General features: G+C 44.2%; 1 protein-coding gene across 7 annotated transcripts in view; it reads right to left on the bottom strand.

The window, feature by feature from the left end:
• Positions 1–26,423, bottom strand: part of sec22c (SEC22 homolog C, vesicle trafficking protein) — a 106,780-nt gene that overhangs the window by 36,559 nt on the left and 43,798 nt on the right. For 2 of the 7 annotated variants that reach the window (XM_072254185.1, XM_072254186.1), the window contains exon 7: positions 5,970–6,021. The exons of 2 other annotated variants lie outside the window; for them this stretch is intronic. In XM_072254185.1, coding sequence (XP_072110286.1) covers positions 5,980–6,021 — 42 coding nt within the window. In that variant the 3' untranslated portion in view covers positions 5,970–5,979. Of the gene's footprint in view, positions 1–5,969; positions 6,022–15,269; positions 24,201–26,423 lie in introns of those variants that run through there. 3 more of the 7 variants (XM_072254189.1, XM_072254183.1, XM_072254187.1) reach the window with 2 other exon arrangements.

Genomic DNA, 26,423 nt, shown 5'->3' with positions numbered 1-26,423 from the left:
GGAGGCACAAGCTGAAGGTTTTGCCATGGCCTCTAAACATCATCGAGAATCTGTGGATAGACCTCAAAAGAGTAGTGCAAGATGGCCCAAGAATCTCACAGAACTAGAAGCTTTTTGCAAGGAAGAATGAGCAAAGATCCCCCAAACAAGAATTGAAAGACTCTTAGCTGGCTGCAGAAAGTGTTTACGAGCTGTGATACTTGCCAAGGGGGGTGTTACTAAGTACTGACCATGCAGGGTGCCCAAACTTTTGCTACAGGCCCTTTTCCTTCTTTGTTATTTTGAAACTGTAAAAGATGGAAATAAAGAAGTTTTCTTGCTTAAAATATTAAAGAAATGTGTTATCTTTAACCTTATGCCTTTTGGAAATCAGTTCGTCTTTTACTCACTTAGCTATTCACAGTAACAGAAATTTTAACCAGGGGTGCCCAAACTTTTGCATGCCACTGTATATAGGACCCTGGTCAGACTCCACTTGGAGTACTGTGCTCAGTCGTGGTCGCCTCACTACAGGAAGGATTTAGAAACCATAGAAAGGGTGCAGAGGAGATTTACAAGGATGTTTCCTGGATTGGGGAGCATGCCTTATGAAAATAGGTTGAGTGAACTCGGCCTTTTCTCCTTGGATTGGTGGAGGATGAGAGGTGACCTGATAGAGGTGTATAAAATGATGAGAGGCATTGATCGTGTGGATAGTCAGGGGCTTTTTCCCAGGGCTGAAATAGCTAGCATGAGAGGGCACAGTTTTAAGGTGCTTTGAAATAGGTACAGAGGAGATGTCGGGATACGTTTTTTATGCAGAGAGTGTGAATGCGTGGAATGGGCTGCTGGCGACGGTGGTGGAGGCGGATACGATAGGGTCTTTTAAGAGACTCCTAGATAGGCACATGGAGCTTAGAAAAATAGAGGGCTATGGTTAACCCTAGGTAATTTCTAAGGTAAAGGACATGTTCGGCACAGCTTTGTGGGCTGAGGGCCTGTATTGTGCTGTAGGTTTTCTATGTTTCTGTGTTTCAAAGATTGAAAGTACACTTATTATTGAGGTATGCGTACAGAATGCAATGCTGAGAATCACCCTCCTTCATTCTAAAGAGAAAAACCCTAGCTTGCCTGCTTGACCTATCCACATAAAACATGCTCTCTGATCCAGACAGCATCCTGGTAAATCTCTTCTGTGTCCTCGCTAAACCTTCCACATCCTTCCAATAATGAGGTGACCAGAACTGAACACAATAGTCCAAGTATCGTCTAACCAGCAGGTGGCCGGGTGGAGATGCGTCTCCACCAAAGGAGGTGTAAGCCACTCCTTCCTTTCACCAGCCTGCAGGTCACCATTGGGTTGGGTGACCTAGCCCCCGATCAGGGTCACGTGAAGCTATGGGAGATGATCGTATGAGCAGCTGGTGCCGATTACAAGTCCTGATTATACAAACACTGACGCCAGGCAGACAATCTCTGAAGATTATTGATATTGGCTGGGGTCACCCGTCTTGTAAAGACACTGGTCAGAAGAAGGCAATGGCAAACCACTTCTGTAGAAAAATTTGCCAAGAACAATCATGGTGATGGGACTATGATCGCCCACATCATATGACATGGCACATAATGATGATTATGGTGATGGTGGTCTAACCAGGGTTTTATAGAGCTGCAACATTACTTCATCCTTGCCATCCAAAACATGCCCTCTTCTCACTACTCCAGTGAGGTTCAGGAGCCATCAGATTTCAGAATGGTCCACGATTCCATGAGCCCTACAACATTATTTTGCTCTCTTTTTTCATTGAAATGCTGCCACAAAACAACACACATCAGTGGTAATAAACTTGGTTTTGGTTCTGAAATAGTAACAACATCTCCATGGTCTCTGTATAATTATATACAGTGTACAGCATTTGGATTGGAGCACCACCTGGTGGTTGGAACCTGCCAAGACATTTTATGTTCTCAGCAAACAACAGGAATTCTGCAGATGCTGGAAATTCAAGCAACACACATCAAAGTTGCTGGTGAACGCAGCAGACCAGGCAGCATCTCTAGGAAGAGGTACAGTCGACGTTTCAGGCCGAGACCCTTCATCCTGACTGTACCTCTTCCTAGAGATGCTGCCTGGCCTGCTGCGTTCATCAGCAACTTTGATGTGTGTTGCTTGAATTTCCAGCATCTGCAGAATTTCTGTTGTTTGCGGTTTACATCCATTGTTCAGTTGTCAACATCTATCAATAAAACAAGATCCCAAACAAACCCTGACTCTAAATGCCAGCACCTATGTATGTAAAACACTAAGTTAGGGATAACTAATAATCTGCTTCAAAGATAAACCTACTGTAAAGCTGCCAGGACAGTGAAATGGTGCACTGTAATATGAGAATTACATAGGCAGGAAAAGAACTTTGCATTATAAGCACATCACTAACTCTCAGCAACACGTCAGCACAGTATTTTCTTTTATAACATATTATAACATATTACACCACAGCACAGTGCAGTCTCCTGTGTCAATCTTTAAACCTTCTCTAATTTCAATCTAATCTAATCCATCTGTCCACTCCACAGGAACAGAATTAGGCTATTCAGCCCATCGAGTCTGCTCAGCCATACAATCATGGCTGATTTGTTAACCCTCTCAATCCCATTCTCCTGCCCTCTCCCCCTAACCTTGGTAGTAGGCAGCCGTCGATCCCAGGGGATCATGGGTTTGTGCCTCTGGTGGACTGTGTCCTTTCCAGCGTGCAAGCCTGGGTAGGAAGATTTGAAGAACCGGCTGTTTCCCATGCAGTGGGTTCCCCCTCTCCACATCACTGATGTAGTCCAAGGGAAGGGCAAGTGCCGATTCAGCTTGGCACCAGTGTCGTCGCAGAGGTTGCCAGAGTGAAGTTGTAAACAACATCAAACTGCCTTAGGGACCCCAGCTCCGGATTCCTTCCTCGGGGTTTATCCCAAAGCCTTTCCCATGGATGGGTGTGGCCGCAAGGCAGCGGAGGGTTAAAATCAGAGGTTTCCTTCTCCTGGGCAGGCTGCTGTCCAAGGTTGGCAAGCCCCACCTGCCCAAAGCAACTGGTTTTGAGGCATCTTTGCCCCTTCTCTTGTTAATAAAATCAGTTCCACCAGGCCTAGTAGTTAAGCCACACATGAAGGCCGAGAGTTGGATGGTTGTCAGAGGTTGTTAGAGACGAACGCCGTTTGGAGCACTTTATAGGGTGGGAGCTTATTCCCACTACTATCCCTGGCTATGACAACCTTAGGAACCCCAAAATTTGGATGCTCTGACTAATTAAGAAGCTATCAACTTCCAATTTAAATATGCCCAATGACCTGTCCTCCATAGCCGTCTGTGGCAGAGAATTCCACAGATTCACCACCCTCTGGCGAAAGAAATTCCTCCTCATCTCTGCTCTAAATCAATGCCTCTTATCATCTTGTACACCTCGAACAGGTCACCCCTCACCCTCCTTTAAAGGTAATCACCATTGTTCTGAGATATAAATTAGTAACTACTGTACGAATGGCAGGGAGCACATTGTAGGAAAGGTATAATAAAACTGCCTGCAGTTCTCAGCCGGAGAGGTGAAGTCCATGGAGAGAGAAACAGAATCAATGACCCTTCATGGTAGCAACTTTCAAATCTGTGTCTTTCCCCACAGATGCTGACTGACCTTCTGAGCATTTTCTCTGGGTGCTCTGGATTCCAAAAGACACATGGTTAGGCTTAGTAGGTTATGGGCGCGCTGCATTGGTGCCAAAAGCACGACAACACTTACGGGCTGCCCCCAGCACATCCTCGAACTGTGTTGGTTGTTGACACAAGTGACACATTTCACCATATGTTTGGATGTTACAATGTGTATGTGACAAATAAAGCTGATCTTTATCTCTTTTTATAAAAGCACAAAGCCTTTGATACGTAAGGCAATAACAAAAGTATTACCAATTGGGGATTAGTGCAGTCAACCTTTGTTCCTGTATCTTGTATTCTTATCACGTTCGCCCTGTGATCACGTGGGTTACCTCCGGGTGCTGTTTCCACCCACTTTCCAAAGATGTATGGGTGTCATGAACTCTTCAGACCAGCGCCAGAGAGCATCAGGCCTCAGCGTTCCAATGCACTTAAACACTATTGACTTGTTTTAACTAGAACTTCTTAAGTGACGGCTTTAACTGTTAAGTTTCCTTGTGTTTTTGAGTGCGGATTCCTTGTGCATCCTGTTTTTAGTTTATTGAGATTTGATTTTAATATGCATGGGGTTCCCGTGGCTATATGCACTACTTAAGTTCGTCTCGACTAACATTCATCGTTGAGCCCTGAATTTGGATCCAAGTAAACTAACAGTGTACTTTAGCCCTCTCAAATAAGTGCACTCTAAGTCATTTGTTATTTCTCTGTTATGCTCTTCAAATAAATCCTCATCAATACTTTCTACCCTCAAGTCTCGAGTTTACTCCATGCCTAGGTCTGTTTGTCTGAAGATCTCGTTATAACGGGTTAGGGTTAGTAACTTATGGGCATGTTATGTTGGTGCGGGAAGCATGGCCACACTTGTGGGCTGCTCCCACAGCACCTAGGACTGTGCTGGTCACAGTCACTAATGATGCATTTCACTCTGCACTCAGTGGCCACTTTATTAGGGACACCAGTACGCCTGCTCATCAATGCAAATACCTAATCAGCCAATCATGTGGCAGCAACTCAATGTACAAAAGCATGCAGACATGGTCAAGAGGTTCAGCTGTTGCTCAGATCAAACATCGGAATGGGGTAGAAATGTGACCTGAGTGACCTTGACCATGCAATTATTGTTGCTGTCAGAGACGGTGGTTTGAGCACCTCAGAAACTGCTGAGCTCCTGACATTTTCCCATGCAACAGCCTCCAGAGCTTACAGGAAACGGTGCGAGAAACAAGAATAACATCCAGTGAGTGGCAGTTCTGTGGGTGAAAACACCCAGAGATATCAGAGGAGAATGGCCAGGCTTGTTCATGCTGACAGGAAGGCAACTAACTCAAATAAAGCAACACACATCAAAGTTGCTGGTGAGCACAGCAGGCCACGCAGCATCTCTAGGAAGAGGTACAGTCGACATTTCAGGCCGAGACCCTTCGTCAGGAGGGTTGTTTGTTTAACTCAAATAAACATGTGTTACAACAATGGGGTGCAGAAGCCCATCTCTGAACACACAACACATCGAACTTTGAAGTGGATGGGCTAAAATAGCAGAAGACCATATTCAATGGCCACTGAGTGTATGTTTCGATGCATATGTAATAAATTTAAAAAACGCTAAAACCTAAAGATTAGTTCAAGCTAATTTTGATCCATCAATCTCTTGGTGACTCAGTCTCACAATGGAGAGTACTTCCCAATCCAGAGATCCAAGGACAAAATGTAGGCCGGTAATCAAGAATGCAGCACAGTCATCTTTCGAAAGTGAAGCTGCCTGCTCAGTCATACTGACATAAAAGGTCTTGAAGCCAGTCTCCTTACACAGTAGGTAAGGATCTCTGACAGTTATATGAGTGATTGGGTCATCCCAGATTAGTGCGGTCTCCAACTCACTAAGTGCTGGCTGCAGTATGCGTCACTGAACCAGAAGTCCGGGTGCCGAGGCCGGTGCCGAGTCTGCAAATCGCCGCAGGTCCGCTGGGGAAGTCTAAGCGCAGCGTTTGCAGACCCAAGAGTCCGCGTCAGCTGATGCCGGAGATCTGTCCTGGGGTTAAAGCAGTGAGCAAGTGTGTGGGTCGGAGGGAGGGAGGGAGGAACGGAACTCGGTGTTGTTCTACTGAGCATTGTGGGTGTGCTATGTCGGCACTGGGATGTGTGGCAACACTTGCAGACTGCCTTCAGCACACCCTCGGATGTGTTGGCTGTTAATGCAAATGACACATTTCACTGCATGTTTCGATCTACGTGTGATAAATAAACTTGAATCCTGAATCAAGAAAGAGCATATTAAAGCAGATTGACTTCCTACCTCTCAGGCACTAAACCCATAGCAGGTCAACTTGACTGGAAGAAACCAGCTGCTGCAATAAAAGTAAAGAGAGTTTTTGAATTTATTTTATTTTGAGATACAGTACAATGCACTAACAGACCCTTCTGGCCCATTAGGTTCACGTCCCCCAGTGACCATTAACCTACTCACCTGTACATCTTTGGAATGTGGGAGGAAACCGGGGCACCCAGACGAAACCCACGAAGACATGGGAGTGCGTACTAACTCCTTACACATAATGGCGGAATTAAGCCTGGGTCACTGCCGGTGTGACAGCGTTGTGCTAACCACAGGACAGAAACCAGCCCTGTAACTAACTGTCTGTATCCACCATAAATCAGCCTTTTACACACATCCTACTCTGGTCCCATTTATTTTTCCATATTCCTAGACTCTACCACCCACTACATAAGAGGGGCAATTTTCAGTAATCAATTAACATACGAACCTGGACTTCTTTGGGATGTAGGAGGGAACTAGAGCATCAGGGTGGAACCCACATGTCACAGGGAGAACGGGACACCTCCACACAAACAGCATCAGACGTCAGGAACTTACCGGTCTCATTGGAATTCTACGACAGCTGCCTCACCTTCGAACACAGAGCAGGCCCTCGGGCCAATGATATTATGCCAAATTAATTAAATGCCCCAACTAAACTGACTACAGTGTAAAAGCAAGGATGTAATGTTGAGGCTTTATAAGGCATGGTGATCCTCACTTGCAGTATTGTAAGAACCTTGGACCCTTTATATAAGCAAGGATGTGCTGACTTTGAAGAGGGTTCGAAGGGTTCACAAAAATGATTCCGGGAATGAAGGGCTTACGGTATATGAGGGGCGCTTGAAGGCTCTATACCTATCCAAACTTCTCTTAAACATTGAAATCGAGCTAGCATGCACAACTAGTAGCTCATTCCACACATTCACAACCTCTGAGTGAAAAGTTTCCCCTCATGTTCCCCTCAAGCTTTTCCCCTTTCACTCTTAACACATGACCTCTAGTTGTAGTTCCACCCAGCCTCAGTAGGAAAAGCCTACTTGCATTTACCCTTTCAAAACCCCTCATAATCTTGTATACCTATTGCTTTTATATTCCAGTCCTCTTGAATTGAATGCCAACGTCACATTTGCCTTCCTCACCACAGACTCAACCTGCAAATTAACCTTTAGGGAATTCTGCACAAGGACTCCCAAGTCCATTTGTGCCTCAGTTTTTTATATTTGCTCTCCAGTTATAAAATAGTCAACCTTTTCGTCTACATTTCTGCATGACCATACACTTCCTGACAGTATTCCATCTGCCATTTCTTTACCCATTCTCCTAATCTAAGTCCTGCTGTAGCCTCTCTGTTTCCTCAAAGCTACCTGCCCATTCACCTACCTTCATATTGTCTGCAAACTTTGCAACAAAGCTATCAATTTCATCATCCAAATCATTGACATATAACGTAAAAAGATTCAGTCCCAAAACAGACCCTGCGGAACACCACTAGTCACTGGCAGTCAACCAGAAAAGCCTCCCTTTATTCCCACTCTTTGCCTCCTGCCAATCAGCCACTGCTCATGAGTGCAATTTGTCAAAGGGCTTCTGAAAATCTGAAAACACAACACCAGCCAATTCTCCTTTGTCTATCCTGCTTGTTAATTCGTCAAAGAATTCCAAAAGATTTGTCAGGTAAGATATTCCCTTGAGGAAACCATGCATGACTACAGCCTATTTTATCATGAGTCTCCAAGTACACTGAGACCTCATCCTTAATAATCTACTCCAACATCTTCCTAACCACTGAGGTCAGACTGTGGTTTCCTTTCTTCTGCCCCACCCTTCTTGAAAAGTGGAGTGACATTTGCAATTTTCCAGTCTTCCGGAACCATTCCAGAATCTAGTGATTCTTGAAAGATCATTACTAATGCCCCCAAAATATCTTCAGCCGCCCCTTTCAGAACGCTGAGGCGTACACCATCAGGTCCAGGTGACTTATCTACCTTCAGAGCTTTCAGTTTCCCAAGAACCTTCTCTCTAATAATGGTAACTTCACACACTTCACGACCCCTATCACCTGGAACTTCCATTATGTTGCTAGTGTCTTACATTGTGAAGACTGACGCAAAATTCTTACTCAGTTCGCCCGCCATTTCCTTGCCTCCATTACTACCTCTCCAGCATCATATTCCGCAGTCCAATATCCACTCTCACCTCCCTTTACACTTTACACATCTGAAGAAACTTCTGGTATCCTCTTTAACATTATTGGCTAGCTGACTTTCATATTCCATCTTTACCTTCTTAATGACTTTTTCAGTTGCCTTCTGTTGGTTTTTAAAAGCTTCCCAATCCTCTAACTTCCTACTAATTTTTGCTCTATTAGATGCCCTCTCTTTGGCTTTTATGTTGGCTTTGATTTCTCTTGTTAGCCATTTTTTTTATATATATCAAGTGCAATCATGAACAATAGCCAGATCAGAAATGCTGATCAAGTCAACTAGTTCCCAAAGAGAATTCTGATAGGCCAATCAGATGGTTCACTGCTGCTCAGCAATAGAACACAAAAAAATCATATGTACAATTAAGAAACGTTAAAAAATAGTAGAAATACTGGAGTCATGATGATCATGATGAAGTCTGCTGGAGAGAGACACTTATACACATGCTGTCCTCCATTATTCAAAGAGATTGAAGGATAAGGTTGCAGGGTGACAAAACGTGACAAAAGCACTTGGAACTAAAAACTAATCCATTGTGTCATCTCGCCTTTAGACTTCTTTCTCCTCCTTGGGTTGTATATATTCTATGCCTTCTGAATTGCTTCCAGAAATTCCAGCTATCATCCCTGCCAGTGTTCTTTTCCAATCAATTCTGGCCAACTCCTTTCTCATGCCTCTCTAATTCCCTTTACTCCACTGTAATACTGATACATCTGATTTTAGCTTCATCTTCTCAAATTTCAGGCTGAATTTGATTGCATTATGATCACTTTCCCGTAAGGGTTCTTTTACCTTAAGTTCTCAGGTTCATTGCACAACACGCAATCCAGAATAGTTGATGCCCTAGTGGGCTCAACCATGAGCTGCTCTAAAAAGCCATCTTGTAGACACTCTAGAAATCCCCCCTCCTGGAATCCAGCACCAACTTGATTTGCCCAATCTACCTGCATGTTGAGAACCCCCACAACTATTGTTACATTGCCCTTCCTACTGTTTGCAGGTCTGTATACAACTATAGAGCTATGAACGACATGAAGGAAATCTGGAAGTCGAACCTGACCAGAGGGCTTAAAAAGAGGATCTTCATAGCAGTCATAGAGTCCATTCTCACGTACGGATGCGAGACGTGGACACTCACCAAGACTTTGCGAAAGTCTCTAGATGGTTGCTATACACGAATGCTCCGGATGGCTCTTGACATGTGTTGGCAACAGCACATGAAGAACGTCGAGCTCTATGACGACCTACCGATGTTAACCACTAAAATCGAGGCGAGAAGACTGCAACTAGTGGGGCACTGTCTACGCCATCCCGAGCTACCTGCCAGCCTAGTCATCATATGGGAGCCCAAGCACGGGAGGATGAACTCTGGGCGCCCTCCCAAGACTATGGTCAACACGCTCCTAGAAGACAGCGGCGTGGCTAATGTAGATGAACTGAACACACTGACGAGGGAGAGGGAGAAGTGGAGAGTCCGTCATCGTGCCCGACGCTGGCCCTCTAGGCCTGAGTCGACATAGTAGTAGCATACAACTCCCATCAGGTTCTTTTTACTCTTACAGTTCTTTAGCTCGATCCACAATGATTCAACACCTTCCCACCTCATGTTACCTTGTTCTCATGAATTGATTTTATTTTTTACCGACAGAGCAATGCCACCCTCTCTGCCTTCCTGCCTGTCCTTTCGATTCAATGTGTATCCTTGGACATTAAGCTCCCAGCTATAATCTTCCTTCAGCTGTGATTCAGAGATGCCTGCAACTTCATATCTGCCAATCTGCAACGGTGCTACATGTTCAACTACCTTATTCTATATGTTGCACGCATTCAAATATAAAACCCTTTAAGGGTCCTGTGTTCACCCTTTTCGATTTTGTCTGCCTTTTACGTTGTGACTCATCCTGTTGATTGTGATTTTGCCCTATCATCAGCGTCTCCTCACTACACATTGCCTGTTTGTAGACCAGCTACCTCATCATCAGCACTATCATCTGCCTTTCCTACAATACTTCCTGCATTGAAATAACTGCAGCTCAGGACTATGCTCAACCTTTTGATACCTAACTTTGACTGAGGTCTTACCAACATCTGCCTCCACAACCTCTCCACAAGCTGCTTTTTATGATGTATGTCCATGATTTGGACTATGAGATTAATGGATTTGTGGCTAAATTTGCCGATGATACAAAGATAGGTGGAGGAGCAGGTAGTGTTGAGGAAACAGAGCCTGCAGAGAGATTTAGGGAATGGGCAAAGAACTGGCAAATGAAATACATTGTTGGAAAGTTTTGGGGTCCTTATTTTAGAAAGGATATAGTGACATTGGAGAGGTTTCAGAGAAGATTCACGAGAATAATTCCAGGAATTGAAGGGTTACCATACGAGTAACGTCTGACAGCTCTTGGGCTGTATTCCCTGGAGTTTGTGAAAATGAGGGGGGATCTCATTGAAGCATTCTGAATGTTAAAAAGCCTGGAAGAATTAGATATGGCAAAGATATTTCCCATGGTAGGGGAGTCTAGGACAAGAAGAATAGATAGAGTGGATAGCCAGCGCCTCTTCCCCAGGGCACCATTGCTCAATACAAGAGGACATGGCTTTAAGGTAAGGGGTGGGAAGTTCAAGGGGGATATTAGAGGAAGGTTTTTCACTCAGAGAGTGGTTGGTGTGTGGAATGCACTGTCTGAGTCAGTGGTGGAGGCAGATACACTAGTGAAGTTTAAGAGACTACTAGACAGGTATATGGAGGAATTTAAGGTGGGGGCTTATATGGGAGGCAGGGTTTGAGGGTCGGCACAACATTGTGGGCCGAAGGGCCTGTACTGTGCTGTACTATTCTATGTTTCTATGTTCCTATGTAAGAGGACATGACTTCAGAATTGAAGGATGTCCATTTAGAGCAGAGATGCGGAGAAATTACTTAGTCATAGGGTGGTAAATCAGTGGAATTTGTTGCCATGAGCAGCTGTGGAGGTCAAGTCATTGGGTGCATTTAAGGCAGAGATAGATAGGTTCTTGATTAGCCAGGGCATCAAAGGGTACAGGGAGAAGGCAGGGGAGTGGGGATGACTGGAAGAATTGGATCAGCCCATAATTGAATGGTGGAGCAGACTCAATGGGCCGAATGGCCTATTTCTGCTCCTATATCTTATGGTCTTATGTTCTGGCACTCTGGTTCCCATCCTCCTGCAACTCTAGTTTAAATCCCTCTATGATCCAAAATTCTTATGCCCTCCCTCCTACACCAGCTCCTTAGCCACGTATTAAACTGTATAATCTTCCTAGTTCTGGCCTCACTAGCACTGCACATGGGTAGTAATCCTGAGATCACAACCCTGGAGGTCCTGCCTTTTATCTTAGCACCTAACTCCCTGAACTCTCTATGCAGAACCTCACCACTCTTCCTACCCATGTCAGTGGTACCAATGTGGGCTACAACTTCTGGCTGTTCACCCTCCCATTTAAGAATGCTGAGAATTCAATCTGAGATATCCTGGACCCTGACACCCGGGAGGCAACATTGCATCCAAGTATCTCATTCTCACCCACAGAACCTCCTGTCTATCTCCCTAATGAATCCCCTATCCCCACAACGCGCCTCTTCTCTCTCCACCCTTCCGAGTCGCAGAGCCAGACTCAGTGCCAGAGACCCGATCACTGTGACTTTCCTCTGTTAGGTCACCCTCCTCTCCTGCCACACTCCCAACATTATCCAAAGTGATAGATCTGTTGTTGAGGGGGATGGCCACAGGGGTACTCTGCACTGGCTCCTTAAACCCCTTCCCCTTCCTGACTGTCACCCGGTTTCCTGTGTTCTGCATTTTGGGTGTAACTACCTCTCTACAAGTCCTGTCGCTTCCTCAGCCTCCCAAATGATCCGGAGTTCATCCATTTCCAGCTCCAACTGCTTAACACGGATTGTTAGAAGCTGCAGCTGGATGCACTTCTTACAATTGTAGGGTCAGAGACACTGCCTGCCCACATCCTGCAAGAGGAGCATTCATCTATCCTACCTGGCATCTCCACTGAACTAGCTGAGCAGATATAAAGAAGGGAAGGAAAATTAAAATCTAAACCTTGAGCTTTGCTTTTCTCTGCTTTATCTGACTGAAACCTTGAGGAGCTAAAACCTCAAGATCACCATTCTGACTCTCTCCACTCAGACAATGGCCGCTGCTCTTGTCCCTGCCTTCCTTTAATTTGCTCTTGCTAATCAATCCCAAATGCCGACGGGTCACTGGTCAAAGGTCTTTTTCGCTGTCACGACCCGCTGCTGGCTTTTCTACTTGGGCTGCGGACCTGAAATCCCCTCCTCTCAAAACTTCTGATGTCCGGATTGGTCGCTGGTCAAAGCTCTTTTTGTCTTTGTCTCATACAACTTCAACGTAACATCCCATTTCCTGTACTTAATGTTTTGATTTATGAAGGCCAATGTGCCAAAATACTTTACGAACCTATTCTTTGACACCATTTTCAATGAATTATGGACCTGTATTCCCAGATCCCTTTGTTCCACTGCACTCTTCAGTGCTTCACTGTTTACTGTGTAAGACTTACCCTGGTTAGTCGTACCGAAGTGCAGCACCTTGCACTTGTCTCCATTAAACTGCATTTGCCATTCTTCAGCCTACTTTTCCAGCTGATCCAGGTCTTGCCACAAGCCATGATAGTCTTCCCCACTGTCCACTACACCTTGTGTCATCTGCAAATTTAGCCAGATAGTGGAGAATCTGTGGTACTCGTCGCCACAGGTGGCCGTAGAGGCCAAGTCTTCATGTATATTTAAGGCAGAGGCTGATAGATTCTCAATTAGTCAGGACATGGGCCAAGTCAGGAGATTGTGGCTGAGAGGGAAATGAATCAGCCATAATTAAATGGTGGAGCAGACTCGATGGGCCAAATAGCCTAATTCTTATGGCCGTGTAGTCTAAACGAATCCCTTCTGCCAACACAATGTCCAAATCCCTCAATTTTTCAGCACATTCATGTGCCTATCTAAAGGCCTCTTAAATTGTCTGTCATAAAAAGGATCTAGTGCTTTCCTGGCGTAAAGGATCAATAAATTTTTCTCGGGCTTCCTGTACCTGGCTGGAAGCCCAAGAAGAGTTTAATCGTCCCTATCGTATCTGCCTCCACTACCATCCCTGGCAGCATGCTCCAGACTGCCTCCACTACCATCCCTGGCAGCATGCTCCAGACTGCCTCCACTACCATCCCTGGCAGCATGCTCCAGGCTGCTTCCACTACCATTCTTGGCAGCATGCTCCAGACTGCCTCCACTACCATCCCTGGCAGCATGCTCCAGACTGCCTCCACTACCATCCCTGGCAGCATGCTCCAGACACTACCACCACCATCCCTGGCAGCATGCTCCAGACACTACCACCACCATCCCTGGCAGCATGCTCCAGACTGCCTCCACTACCATCCCTGGCAGCATGCTCCAGACTGCCTCCACTACCATCCCTGGCAGCATGCTCCAGGCTGCTTCCACTACCATCCCTGGCAGCATGCTCCAGACTGCCTCCACTACCATCCCTGGCAGCATGCTCCAGGCTGCTTCCACTACCATCCCTGGCAGCATGCTCCAGACTGCCTCCACTACCATCCCTGGCAGCATGCTCCAGACTGCCTCCACTACCATCCCTGGCAGCATGCTCCAGACTGCCTCCACTACCATCCCTGGCAGCATGCTCCAGACACTACCACTACCATCCCTGGCAGCATGCTCCAGACACTACCACTACCATCCCTGGCAGCATGCTCCAGACTGCCTCCACTACCATCCCTGGCAGCATGCTCCAGACTGCCTCCACTACCACCCCTGGCAGCATGCTCCAGACACTACCACTCCCTGTGTAAAAAGCATACCACACACATCTCCTTTGCTCAATTCAATTTAAACCCTCTGGTGTTGACTTTCAATCCTGGGGAGAGATACTGGCTGTCTATCTATGACTCTTGTACTCTAAAACAAAAATATCAGGACACTTCAATTAATTTATACATATTTATAATATTTTAAACTATGTACCTTTTTATCTTTTAAAAAACTCAGTATTTTCTTTTAAATAAATCTTACTTGATTTCATGTACTTGTGAATGTTAGAATCTCCTTCACTCTGAGGGTGGGCTCATCATGACACAAAAGGAGGCCATGGACCGACATGTCAGAACAGGAATGGGAATTGGTATTAAAATATTTGGCCACTGGGAAGATGGAGTGGGAGTGCTCAAAGTTGTCGCCCAAATTTATGACAGGTTTCACCAATGTAGAGGAGGCCACATTGGGAGTATCAGATACAATAGATAACCCCAGCAGACTCACAGGCAAAGAGTTGCCCCACCTGAAAAGACTGCTTGGGGCCCTGAATGGAGGGAGGAGGTGAATGGGTAGGTGCAGGAATAAGGGAGATTAGTGTTGAGGGACAAATGGACAAGGGAATCACAGAGGGAGCGATCCTGTGGGAAGTGGAGATGGGGAAGGTGGGAGGGAGTAAAGACGTGTTTGGTGGTAGGATCCCTTTGGAGATGGTGGAAGTTGAAGAGAATGATGTGTTGAATGTGGAGGCTCGTGGGGTGGTAGGTAAGGACAAGAGGAACTCTATTACTATTATGGCAGCAGGAAGATGGGGTGAGCACGATGTCTGGGAAAATTAAATAAATAGTGCAGCAAGAGAGAGAAAAAATGTGAAGTGGTGTTCATGGGTTCATTGTCCATTCAGAAATCTCATAGCTGTTCCTGAAACGTTGAATGTGTCTTCAGGCTCCTGTACCTCCTTGACGAGAAGAGGGGTGATTGGGGTTCTTAATGATGGATGCTGCCCTTTACAAGGCATCGCCTTTTGAAGATGCCCTGGATGCTGGGAAGGCTATGATCAGAAAGTACCAACATGCTTGTAGGTAGCTGGTCCATGAACCACCTCACTTATCACTGTCTCTTTGTCTACACTTTCCATACAACTGTGATTCTCTCTTCAGACTTCAAACAAGATGGTGGCTGATGGTGCAGGTTTTAAAGAAAATACATTTTCACAATAGATTTTTTATTTCATTAATAATGTATTGAGAAATTTAGTTTGACATGCAAAAAGATGAGACATGAGAAATGGAGTATATAAAACATTGGACTTGGTTATTATATAACAGTGCAAAAAGTATTAAAATGTTTATGTTTCTAAATATGTAGGCTTTCATCGGACCAATCTGGCAAGACATGATGGCCTTGTTCTGTGATGTACCTCTAAATGGCATATAAATACATTAACATTTAAAAATACCAAATGTAAAATAGAATCTTACAAGGACTTTTCGCCAATGTTGGAGGCTTTCAGATATTTCAGACCCCACTTCACCTTGTTATTCAATTGTAAAGCAAACTCATACCACTTTCCCTCATTTTCCTTTAGGACAATGGTTTCACTGTGAGATGACTACCTCAGTGCATTAATATAGAGTTTTTGTTCCCATTTCTGTTGGGGGGGGGGATTGATGCCATTTCTTTGAACAACTTCCATGGTTTTTCTGTATTTGATGGCTATCTAGAGAAGACAAATCTCAGAGTTGCATTCTGTATACATACTTTGATAATAAAATGAATGTTTAGAGACAGTTAACTTTTTTAAATTCATCCTCCAGGATCTGGGCAAGTCAAACAATTATGTTAATTTGTCATAGAGTTATACAGCACGGAAACAGGCCCTTTGGCACATCTGGTGCATACCAATCAAGATGTCCCATTCAAGCTAGTACCATTTGCCAGCATTTGGCCCGTAACCTTCTAAACTTTCCTATCCACGCTTTTAAAAGTTGTCATTGTGCCTGTGTTGTGCTGCTGTTGCAGAAATCTAATTTTCATGGTTTTTACATCCTGGGTATGCCCTGGCTAAAGATGGCAAATAAGTTTTCCTATGATAATACACTTGATCTTGAATTCCACTTCCCTCTATAGGCGCTGCTTGACCTGCTGTATTTTTTTTTACTACAGATTTTTTCATGTGATTAAACAGTTGTAATTGTTGACAATATCTGAATGTCCATCCCCAACTGCTCTCGATCTGAATGAGTTGCTAAGCGATTTCAGAGAGCATCTAGAACTGGATGTGGAGTCATATATAGACCAGCCTGGATAAGGATGGCAAATATGCTTTCACAAAGGACATTATTAAACTATATTATTCAACACATTTTATAAATAAATTACAGGTTATTAAATTAATTTAAATTCCTCAGCTGCTACGGTGGGATTTGAACCAGGGTCTCTGTTATCTGTCCAGGCCTCTTGGTTTCTAGTCACTATGCAAAGACAATTTACCTTACACCTCCTCCTGCGACGTGGGGTGCTCCAGGGACCTGGGTTCGATCGTGACCTGGGGCACTGTCCGTGCGGTCTAAAGATTCCCGCTGTGACCATATACGGTTTTTCTGTAGGTGCTCTGGTTCCCTCCCACATCCGTAGGGCACAACAGCCACAGCTCATTCACTGGTGGCCAAAGTATATTCCCAGTTTAATGGAAGTATATTCAAAGAATAATAATGCCACTATAACAGTGAAAGTGACATTAGAAAACTTGCAGAATTCTCGTCTGAAATCACATTTTCTGGATAGAGTCAGAGTCACAGAGGACAGAGGGAGGCCGTTCGGCCCACCGGCCCACCACTTCCATGCCAATCTTTTTGACCATCAATTCTAATCCTAAATTTGCCCTCTTTACAGCCATATGCTTCTATGTCTTGCCTATTATGTGCCATCTAAAATGCCTCATAAATGTACCAATGATATCTAATTCCACCACCTCCTCTTTTGGCAATGCTTTCCAGATATCAACCACTCCCTATGTAAAGAAACTTAACTCTCTAATCCCCTTTAAAACTCCTTCCTCTCACTTTTACTAAAAAAATTGAACTACATTTGGTACATAGAGCTTAGAAAAATAGAGGGCTATGGGTAACCCTAGGTAATTTCTAAAGTAAGTACATGTTCAGCACAGCATTGTGGGCTGAATGGCCTGTATTGTGCTGTAGGTTTTCTATGTTCTATGTTCTACACTATCGATGCTTCTCATATTTTTAAATATATTCTCCTATACGGTTAAATAATGGTACAACACAGTATGTCTTGATGGGAAGATAAGTTTCCATAAGACCATAGCATATAGGAGCAGAATACGCCATTCAGAGTTAAGAGTCAGAAATCAAGTTTAAAATTACTGACATATAGCACGTCGTCAATCTGCTCCGCAATTCGATCATGGCTGATTTATTTTTTGTGCCCCACTCTCCTGCCTTCTCCCTGTAACCTTTGATGCCTTGAATAATCAAGAACCTATCAACCTCCATATTAAATATACCCAATAACTTGTCCTCCACAGTCATCTGTGGCAATGAATCATAGATTCACTATTTCCTATTGTATTATTTCACCCAAAAAGTTGATTCTCTGCCTGCATAGATGCTGCCTGAACTGCTGAGTTCCCCCAGCAGTTTGTCTTATGTTCCAGACACTACACTTGGATAGGTTGGGTGAGTGGGCAAATTCATGGCAGATGCAATTTAATGTGGATAAATGTGAAGTTATCCACTTTGGTGGCAAAAATAGGAAAACAGATTATTATCTGAATGGTGGCCAATTAGGAAAAGGGGAGGTGCAACGAGACCTGGGTGTCATTATACACCAGTCATTGAAAGTGGGCATGCAGGTACAGCAGGCAGTGAAAAAGGCGAATGGTATGCTGGCATTTATAGCGAGAGGATTCGAGTACAGGAGCAGGGAGGTACTACTGCAGTTGTACAAGGCCTTGGTGAGACCACACCTGGAGTATTGTGTGCAGTTTTGGTCCCCTAATCTGAGGAAAGACATCCTTGCCATAGAGGGAGTACAAAGAAGGTTCACCAGATTGATTCCTGGGATGGCAGGACTTTCATATGAAGAAAGACTGGATGAACTGGGCTTGTACTCATTGGAATTTAGAAGATTGAGGGGGAATCTGATTGAAACGTATAAAATCCTAAAGGTATTGGACAGGCTAGATGCAGGAAGATTGTTCCCGATGTTGGGGAAGTCCAGAACGAGGGGTCACAGTTTGAGGATAAAGGCAAAGCCTTTTAGGACCGAGATTAGGAAAAACTTCTTCACACAGAGAGTGGTGAATCTGTGGAATTCTCTGCCACAGGAAACAGTTGAGGCCAGTTCATTGACTATATTTAAGAGGGAGTTAGATATGGCCCTTGTGGCTACGGGGGTCAGGGGGTATGGAGGGAAGGCTGGGGCGGGGTTCTGAGTTGGATGATCAGCCATGATCATAATAAATGGCGGTGCAGGCTCGAAGGGCCGAATGGCCTACTCCTGCACCTATTTTCTATGTTTCTATGAAGCGGTAAGGTGAGCCATTCTGCAGATCTAGTGTGAAAGCCTTTCCAGGGAGCGAGCTCTCCAAATTTAGAATCCAAGTCATGCTCCATAAATTGTAGGGCACAAAAGCAAAGAAACAGGCCCTTCAGCTTATCTAGTCCATGCCAAACTGTAATTCTGCCAAGTCCCATCGATGCACGCCTGGTCCATAGCCCTCTATACCCCTAAAAACCATGCACTTATCCAAACTTCTCTTAAATATTGCAATCGAACACGCGTCCCCCACTTCCACTGGCAGCTCGTTTCACACTGGCATGAGCCTTTGAGTGAAGAAGTTCTCCCTCCAGTTCCCCTTAAATTTTGCTCTCTTCATTCTTAACTTATGATCTCTAGTTTTTGTCTCGCCCAACCTCAGTGGAAAAAGCCTGCTTGTAATTACCCTATCTATACCCTTCATGACTTTGTATACCTTTTTGGACCTGCCACAATTCATACATCCTCTCTAAATGCCACCTCAATCATTTATCTTTAATTCAGATCAGCTCTATTCTAATAAATAGCAACTACAAATCCACCTGTTCAGCACTTCCTCATAAGACAATCTGCTTAATCCAGATGTCTCAATGTCCTAGTCTGGTTGACAAACCAGCATCAGGAGACCCCTCCCTTACCAAACCAGTAAAGTGACAAGAAATTATGCAGTTATGGAGAGAGGTCGAGCAAGTTGAGACTTTTTCATGGGAGAATAAAGGATAATCTTATAAAGGTGTATAAAATTATGTGTGGCATAGATAGGGGGAATGCCTACAGTCTGATTCCCAGGGTTGAGGAATCAAGAACTAGAGGGCACAGGTTTTAGGTGACAGGGGAGCAATTTAATAAGAACTTGAGGGGCAATGTTTTCACCCAGGGAGTGCCAGAGGAATTAATTAAGACAGGTACATTAACAACATTTAAAAGTAACTTGGACAGGTACGTGGAGAGGAAAGGTTTAGAGCAGGATTTTCCATCCTGGGGTCCACAGACCTCTTGGTTAATGGTAGGGGACCATGACATAAAAAAGTTTCGGAATCCCTGCTTTAGAGGGATTAATTAAATTAAGGGCATCCGTTAGTCTTGCGAGACCATGGATCTGCACCTGGAAAGTCTTCACTCTCCAGGGCACAGGCCTGGGCAAGGTTGTATGGAAGACCAGCAGTTGCCCATGCTGCAAGTCTCCCCTCTCCACGACACCAATGTTGTCCAAGGGAAGGGCATTAGGACCCATACAGCTTGGCACCAGTGTCGTCGCAGAGCAATGTGTGATTAAGTGCCTTGCTCAAGGACACAACACATTCCCTCGGCTGGACCTTCACGAAGGTCGACTCACGACCTTCAGGTAGCTAGTCCAATGCCTTAACCACTTGGCCACGAGGGATACAGGCCAAACATAGAACTAAATCAGATGGGAATCCTGCTCTAAATCTGAAGTACAATGAAGTGGGAAGAAAGGCCTGTTTCTCTGCTGTATGACTCTATGAATCTAAATGTCAATTGAATGGTTTCATTTTGTGAATGGGTGGTCAAGTTCCATGAGGCCCAGTCAGATCTTCTTTATGTCACCTTGGAGAAAAGAGCAGATTGTGAAGAGAGAGGATGCCCATTGGTACTAGTCTGGGAACACCTGATCCCTTCTGAGGCCTGTTTCATAGCTGGATGGCAGACCAATTAGCAACATCAGGGGCAGTATGGTTTGCCCAGAGAAGAAATGGGTGTCACTCAACCAAAGAATCAAACATAACACGAAGCACCATACAGTCTCTGTGATCACCAGTGGTCACAGCCACCTCAGGAACAACTTTATCACATAGGAGAGAGGGATTCAAGGCACAAGTACTTTGGAAATCAGCCATGATCAAATAGTGGAGCAAACTTGATGTATCTAATGTCCTAATTTTGCTCCTATGCTTTGTGGTCTTATGGAAAGGTGGTGATAGGCTCATTTTAAGGAGTCAAATCATTTTTGGAGAGGAGGAGTGGGCAGGAGGGTGCTGGAAGTGTGTGTCAGATTGATAGGAAATATAAAAGCAATTCAGAACAGACAGATCAGTAGGGTAACTCCCCACCTAGTTGAGAGGTTCCTAAGATGGGAAAGTTGGAACCAACCTCCACTAGTCGCACACTGAAGTAGTCAGCCCTGCAGCGTGAGGTGCACAGTACATAACAAATACATACCACAGGATGCCTCCCCAGTTTACGACAAATATCAAGTAAACCTTTCAAATTCTTAGCTCATAATCAATTCAATAGATACATGAACCAATCACAAAAACCAGTTTTGCATCAAAATGCATGTACCTACTGCCATCTAAAATCAGCACACACATCAGAGACAATAGTGCATTTACACTAATTTGTTAGCTGAGACTTTACATTTGAAATAGATTAAATACAATGAATAAAAGAACTCATTTAAAAACACTAATAGTGCATGCATAATTTGTAAAAGAAAGAACTCAAATGCTCTTTGCATTCAGGGTGGAGGAAGCAAGAAGACTGATCTGGACGTATTTCTCCATTGCCTGGAAGACTCATCCTGGAAAATGCCTACATCTACAGCACACAAACAGCAGTCGTCCAGCTTCTCAAGAGCAGCCAGAAAGGGGCAGAAAACCGTGGCCCGGCCAATTATGTCAGGATGAATACAAATATTTTCTATTCCGCTGCTATCATTCCTGAACTCTGATTTCCCAATCTACCTCATCATGGCCCCTGTACTTTATCTGTCCAATGCACTTTATTTTCTCTGGAACAGCAATGTTATATTCTGCATTGTTTGTCTTTTTACCACCTTGACATATGGTGGAATCTACCTGGACAGCATGCAAACAAAAGCTGTAGCACACATAGAATGTTGGAGGAACTCAGCAGGTCAGGCAGCATCTATAGAGAGGAATAAGCAGATGACGTTTCAGGCTGAGACTCCTCATCAAGACTGAAAAGAAGGTGGGAAGAAGCAAGAATGAGAAATGGAGGGGAGAGGGTGAATAAGTACAAGCTGGTAGATGATAGCTGAGATCAACTGAGGGGGAAGACAGGTGGGTGACGAATTGAGAGGCTGGGAGGTAATAGTTGGACTTGTGCTCATATTATTTTGTGACTGTATGTGCTATCATAACTATATGCATTGTGTGTGACTGTATGTACTGTGTTGTGCATGCTGGCCCCAGAGGAATGATGTTTTGTTTAGCTGTATACATGTGTATGGTTGAATGACAATTAAACTTGAAGAGTTAAAAGGGCAGAAGAAGGAATATGATAAGGGAGGAAAGTGGACAATGGGGAAAGGAAAAGAGAAGGGGCACCAGAGGAAGGTTTCACTGTAGCTCAGTACATGTGACAATAATAAACCAATACCAATTCATCATTTCTTTTACCTCCCAAGGACCTCTGGCTCCCTTCAGATCACCAGGCTACCTGGTGAATGAAACCACCTGGGCCACAATTTCAAGTTTACTGTATGCCATATCATGTGTCATATGACCTGCAACCAACTGGACGAAGCAGTGGACAGCATCTTTTTAGGACTCAGTGCCTTCCGGATGCAACCAGTTACACTGGAGTCACACTGGAACTCCATGATCCTGGCAGAATGGAAGGGTCTTGGCCTGAAACATCGGCTCTTTATTCCTCTCCATAGATGCTGCCTGACCTGCTGAGTTCCTCCACCATTCTGTGTGTGTTACTCAGGATTTTCAGCATCTGCGGAATCTCTCGTGTTTCAAAGGAGGATTTGATTGAGTAATTTTGATACCTTTGTGGAGATTGGCTGGCTTCTGAGCAAACAATTCAGCTTCAAATCGTTCTTAATATATCAATACTTCCAAATTTAACTGAAAGTGAATCCCTTGGCCTCTGCCCCAGAGAATAAAATTACTGCAACATGATTAATGGTGCTGAATTCTAAAGACTTTTTTTTATCCTTCTGGTTAATCAATCTTATTTTGTTTTAAAATCAAGTATTATTATTTGAAACATATATATTAAGACATGGTAACCAACTAGTCTTGTTTCCTTTTAACCCTTGTAACAATATGTTCATCATTAACAGAAGTGATGTATAAGCTAAAGACCTCAGGCTAAACATCAGTTAACATTTTAGGAACAGCTTCCTTCCCTCCACTCTCATATTTCTGAACAGACCATGAACCTATGAACACTGCCTCACTTTTTCAGCTACTTTTTCCAGTATTTCTGATTGTAAAATAGTAATTTTTATGTATTGCACTGCTGCTGTAAAACAATAAATTTCACAACATATGTTAGTGATATTAAACTTGATTCAGAGCTTCCACCTTTGAGCAGAGGTACTATAGGACAATCTAATTACAGCAACAAATTCCCTCCTTCCAGACTCAACCCACCTTTAACTACAGAAGATTCCTCTCTTTCTCCACCCTAAAATTTCAATCATCCTTATCAGAGTCCTTTTGCACTTCTGAAATTGAGTGAGTCAGACACATCCAAGGTATGAACAGATGTCATCCTGTGGAGTGGGTTGAAAGTGCCCAAACTTTTTCTAATCAAAAGCCTTAAAGATCACGAAGGATATGATGGCCATCCCTTCCTATAACCAGCCAACATTAACACTGGATATCATAGCTTCCTATCCAAAATGTAAACAACACACAAAATGCCTGAAGAGCTCAGCAGGTCAGGCAGCATCTATGGAAGGGAATAAACAGTTGACATTTTACGCCAAGACCTTTCATTTGGACTCCTATTCATAGATGCTGCCTGGCCTGCTGAGTTCGTCCAGCATTTTGTGTGCGTTGCTTGAATTTCCAGCATCTGCAGATTTTCTCTTGTTACCTTCTCTTGCTTGTCTCTCACTCATTAGTGTCACTATCCCAGTGATCAAACTGTGGAGTTCCTGAAGAGATTTTCGTTCAGAAATTGTGCCTCTGCAGGGAAAAGTACCCTTGTCATTTTGCAACTCCACCTGCCCACAAGTGGCAGCAGTGCAACACGAACTCAGGTACACAACTACAGCTTGCTAAATGAAGCAACACAATTTACAAAGGGCAGAATGTACAACTTCAAAATAAGAATAGAACATATAATGTTTCCCTGGTCTAAACATCTCCCGCCAGTTAAACACAAAGACTACACTGGGTCACAGCTCTCCCACTGCAAACCATGAGGTATCGATCCAGTTATTCCCCTGGATTTATCACTGCATACCAAATTTTGGACTTGTGAAAATCTTCTTGCAACAAACAAACTTCCATTTGTCTTTCGTTGGACTTGCCATTTTGAGAAGAGGACCAACGTTTTTGGTTCCTTTGGCTTCATTTTGTCTGGGCAGTAACTGTGGCAATGACAATGGCGTCGACATTATCAAACATACTGAAGGCACATTTGAGAGAGCTCAATCACGGAACTTTTCCACCAGCGGAGACAATCAATAGGTCAGACTCCACAGTCAGCAAGTCTCTTGGTGAGCTTCCTGGACAAGATCTGATGTGTGGATAGACAAGCCACTCCTAAGTGGAAGAGGATTTGCCACAAGTTCCTCAGCCCAAATAAATAAAAGTTGCATATACAAATAAGAGCCAGTGCTCCAAGTGCCTTGATCATCCTGGCCGACACATAGAACAGGTACAGGTAACACTGAAAAAGGAATAGATTCAACCATTAAAATGCAAGCTTGGCTTACATACAGATCCACGTTCTGTTCATGCAAGCTACATGAAGCAAAAACTTCAAACGATGACTTCTATAAACATAATCTAAAATAAAAACAAAAAATAAATACAAGAGATTCTGCAAATGCTGGAAATCCAACGTAACACACACAAAATGCTGTAGGAGGAATAAACAGGCAATGTTTAAAGGCGAATGGATAAAGGCGAAGCCTTTTAGGACTGAGATTAGGAAAAACTTCTTCACACAGAGAGTGGTGAATCTGTGGAATTCTCTACCACAGGAAACAGTTGAGGCCAGTTCATTGGCTATATTTAAGAGGGAGTTAGATATGGCCCTTGTGGCTAGGGGGATCAGAGGGTATGGAGGGAAGGCTGGTGCAGGGTTCTGAGTTGGATGATCAGCCATGATCATAATAAATGGTGGTGCAGGCTCGAAGGGCCGAATGGCCTACTCCTGCACCTATTTTCTATGTTTCAGGCCAAGACCCTTGACTGGCAATGGAAAGAAAGGACGAAGTCCCTTTATTTCTCTGTATTCCTCTCTATAAGACACTTTATTCACTCCATATTTGCTGAGCTCTTCCAGAAATGTGTGCGTTAAAAACAAAAAGATACTGAAGAATTTAGTGGGTCTGGCGGGATCTGTGGAAAGTGAGAGAGCTTCTCACTCCACAGATGCTGCCTGACTTACTGAATGCTTCCAGATTTTTGTGTTTCTATTTCAGGTTGCCAGCATTAGTGGGGTTTTTTTTCAAACACAAAATGAAATCTATTTAACACTTATTTCACACTCAGTTTAATTCTGGAAACAAGGCAGTCCATACAGTTGTGCCATTCATTCAATTGTACCATTCAAAGGCTGCCACAGTAGTGTAGGGTTTAGCATGACACTTTACAGAGCCAGTGATTGCGATCAGGGTTCAATTACCACCACTGTCTGCGAGGAGTTTTTATGTCCTCCCCAAGACCATCTGAATTTCCTCTGGGTACTCCGGTTTCCTCCCTCATTCCAAAAACATACTGATCAGGGTTAGTAAATTGTGGGCATGCCACGTTGGTGCCAGAAGCATGGCAACACTTGCGGGCTGCCCCCAGCACAATGCTATCTCCCTGAACCGTCCCACAATGAGGTTAGTTTAATCGCGTTGGGGGTTGTTGGGACGGCATGGCTCAAAGGGCCAGAAGGGCCTGCTTCGTGCTGTATCTATCTGTCTATCAACTAACCAAAAAATAAATAAAACAGCACAGTAATTCAAATCGGCTCTGACTGAGATTAGAGAGATTAGATTTATTTTTCACATGCACATCAAAACATACAGTGAAATGCGTCATTTGCATCAAATCCAATCAGCAAGGATTATGTTGGCGGCAGCCTGCAATTGTCACCACGCTCTGGGTATCAATTTAGCATGCCCACAACTTACTAATCCTAACCCGTACATCTTTGGAATGTGCATACAAAACTCCTCAGACAGTGACAGGAATTGAACCCTGATCTTACAGCTAATGCTGTAAAGCATTCTGCTGAACGCTATGCCACTGTGCCGCCCCTCCTTCCTCCCTTTAAATTAATAACTCGTGGATAATAAGGATGAGGCCTCCACTTCTGTGTAAAACATTTCGTGATATTTGGAAAAGTAGATTTATGGAAGAGGATGAGTTTACTAAACGTCGACTAAACACCACTCAACTAATGCAGCAAGAGCTGTATGGTAGTTTCTTGGCACAAATAACTTCTCAAGACCAGATAAGCTGGATTGCCTTCATCTGCGGCTATGGGAGATGAGGAACTGCAGCTTGCTGTTTCTTACAGGAATGTGGCCCACGACAGCATCCCCATGCATCGGCCTTGCCGCACAGGGAACTGTGCTAATGCTACTTTGTGACTGTATATGCTATCATGACTATATGTGCTAAGTGCTGTGTGTGAGGGGTGGCTAAGTGGAGATACATCTCTACCCAAGGAGGTTACCCTTGGGCAAGGTGCAGCAGCTGCTTACCCCCCTCCCACCCGCCAGCCCCCCCCCCCCCCGGATCGGGGTCACGGGAAGCCATGTGAGCAGGTGGTGGATGGTCATATGAGCAGCTGGTGCATATCACAAGTCCTGGTTATGCAACCAGTGACGCCAGGCAAACAATCTCTTAAGAGTACTGATAATGGCTGGGGTCACCTGCCCTGTAAAGACAC

Source organism: Mobula birostris, chromosome 3, assembly GCF_030028105.1.
Source record: "Mobula birostris isolate sMobBir1 chromosome 3, sMobBir1.hap1, whole genome shotgun sequence".
In the NCBI taxonomy this organism is placed as follows: Eukaryota; Metazoa; Chordata; class Chondrichthyes; order Myliobatiformes; family Myliobatidae; genus Mobula; species Mobula birostris.
The sequence above is the reverse complement of the archived record's forward strand: the minus strand, read 5'-3'. Positions and strand labels throughout refer to the sequence as shown.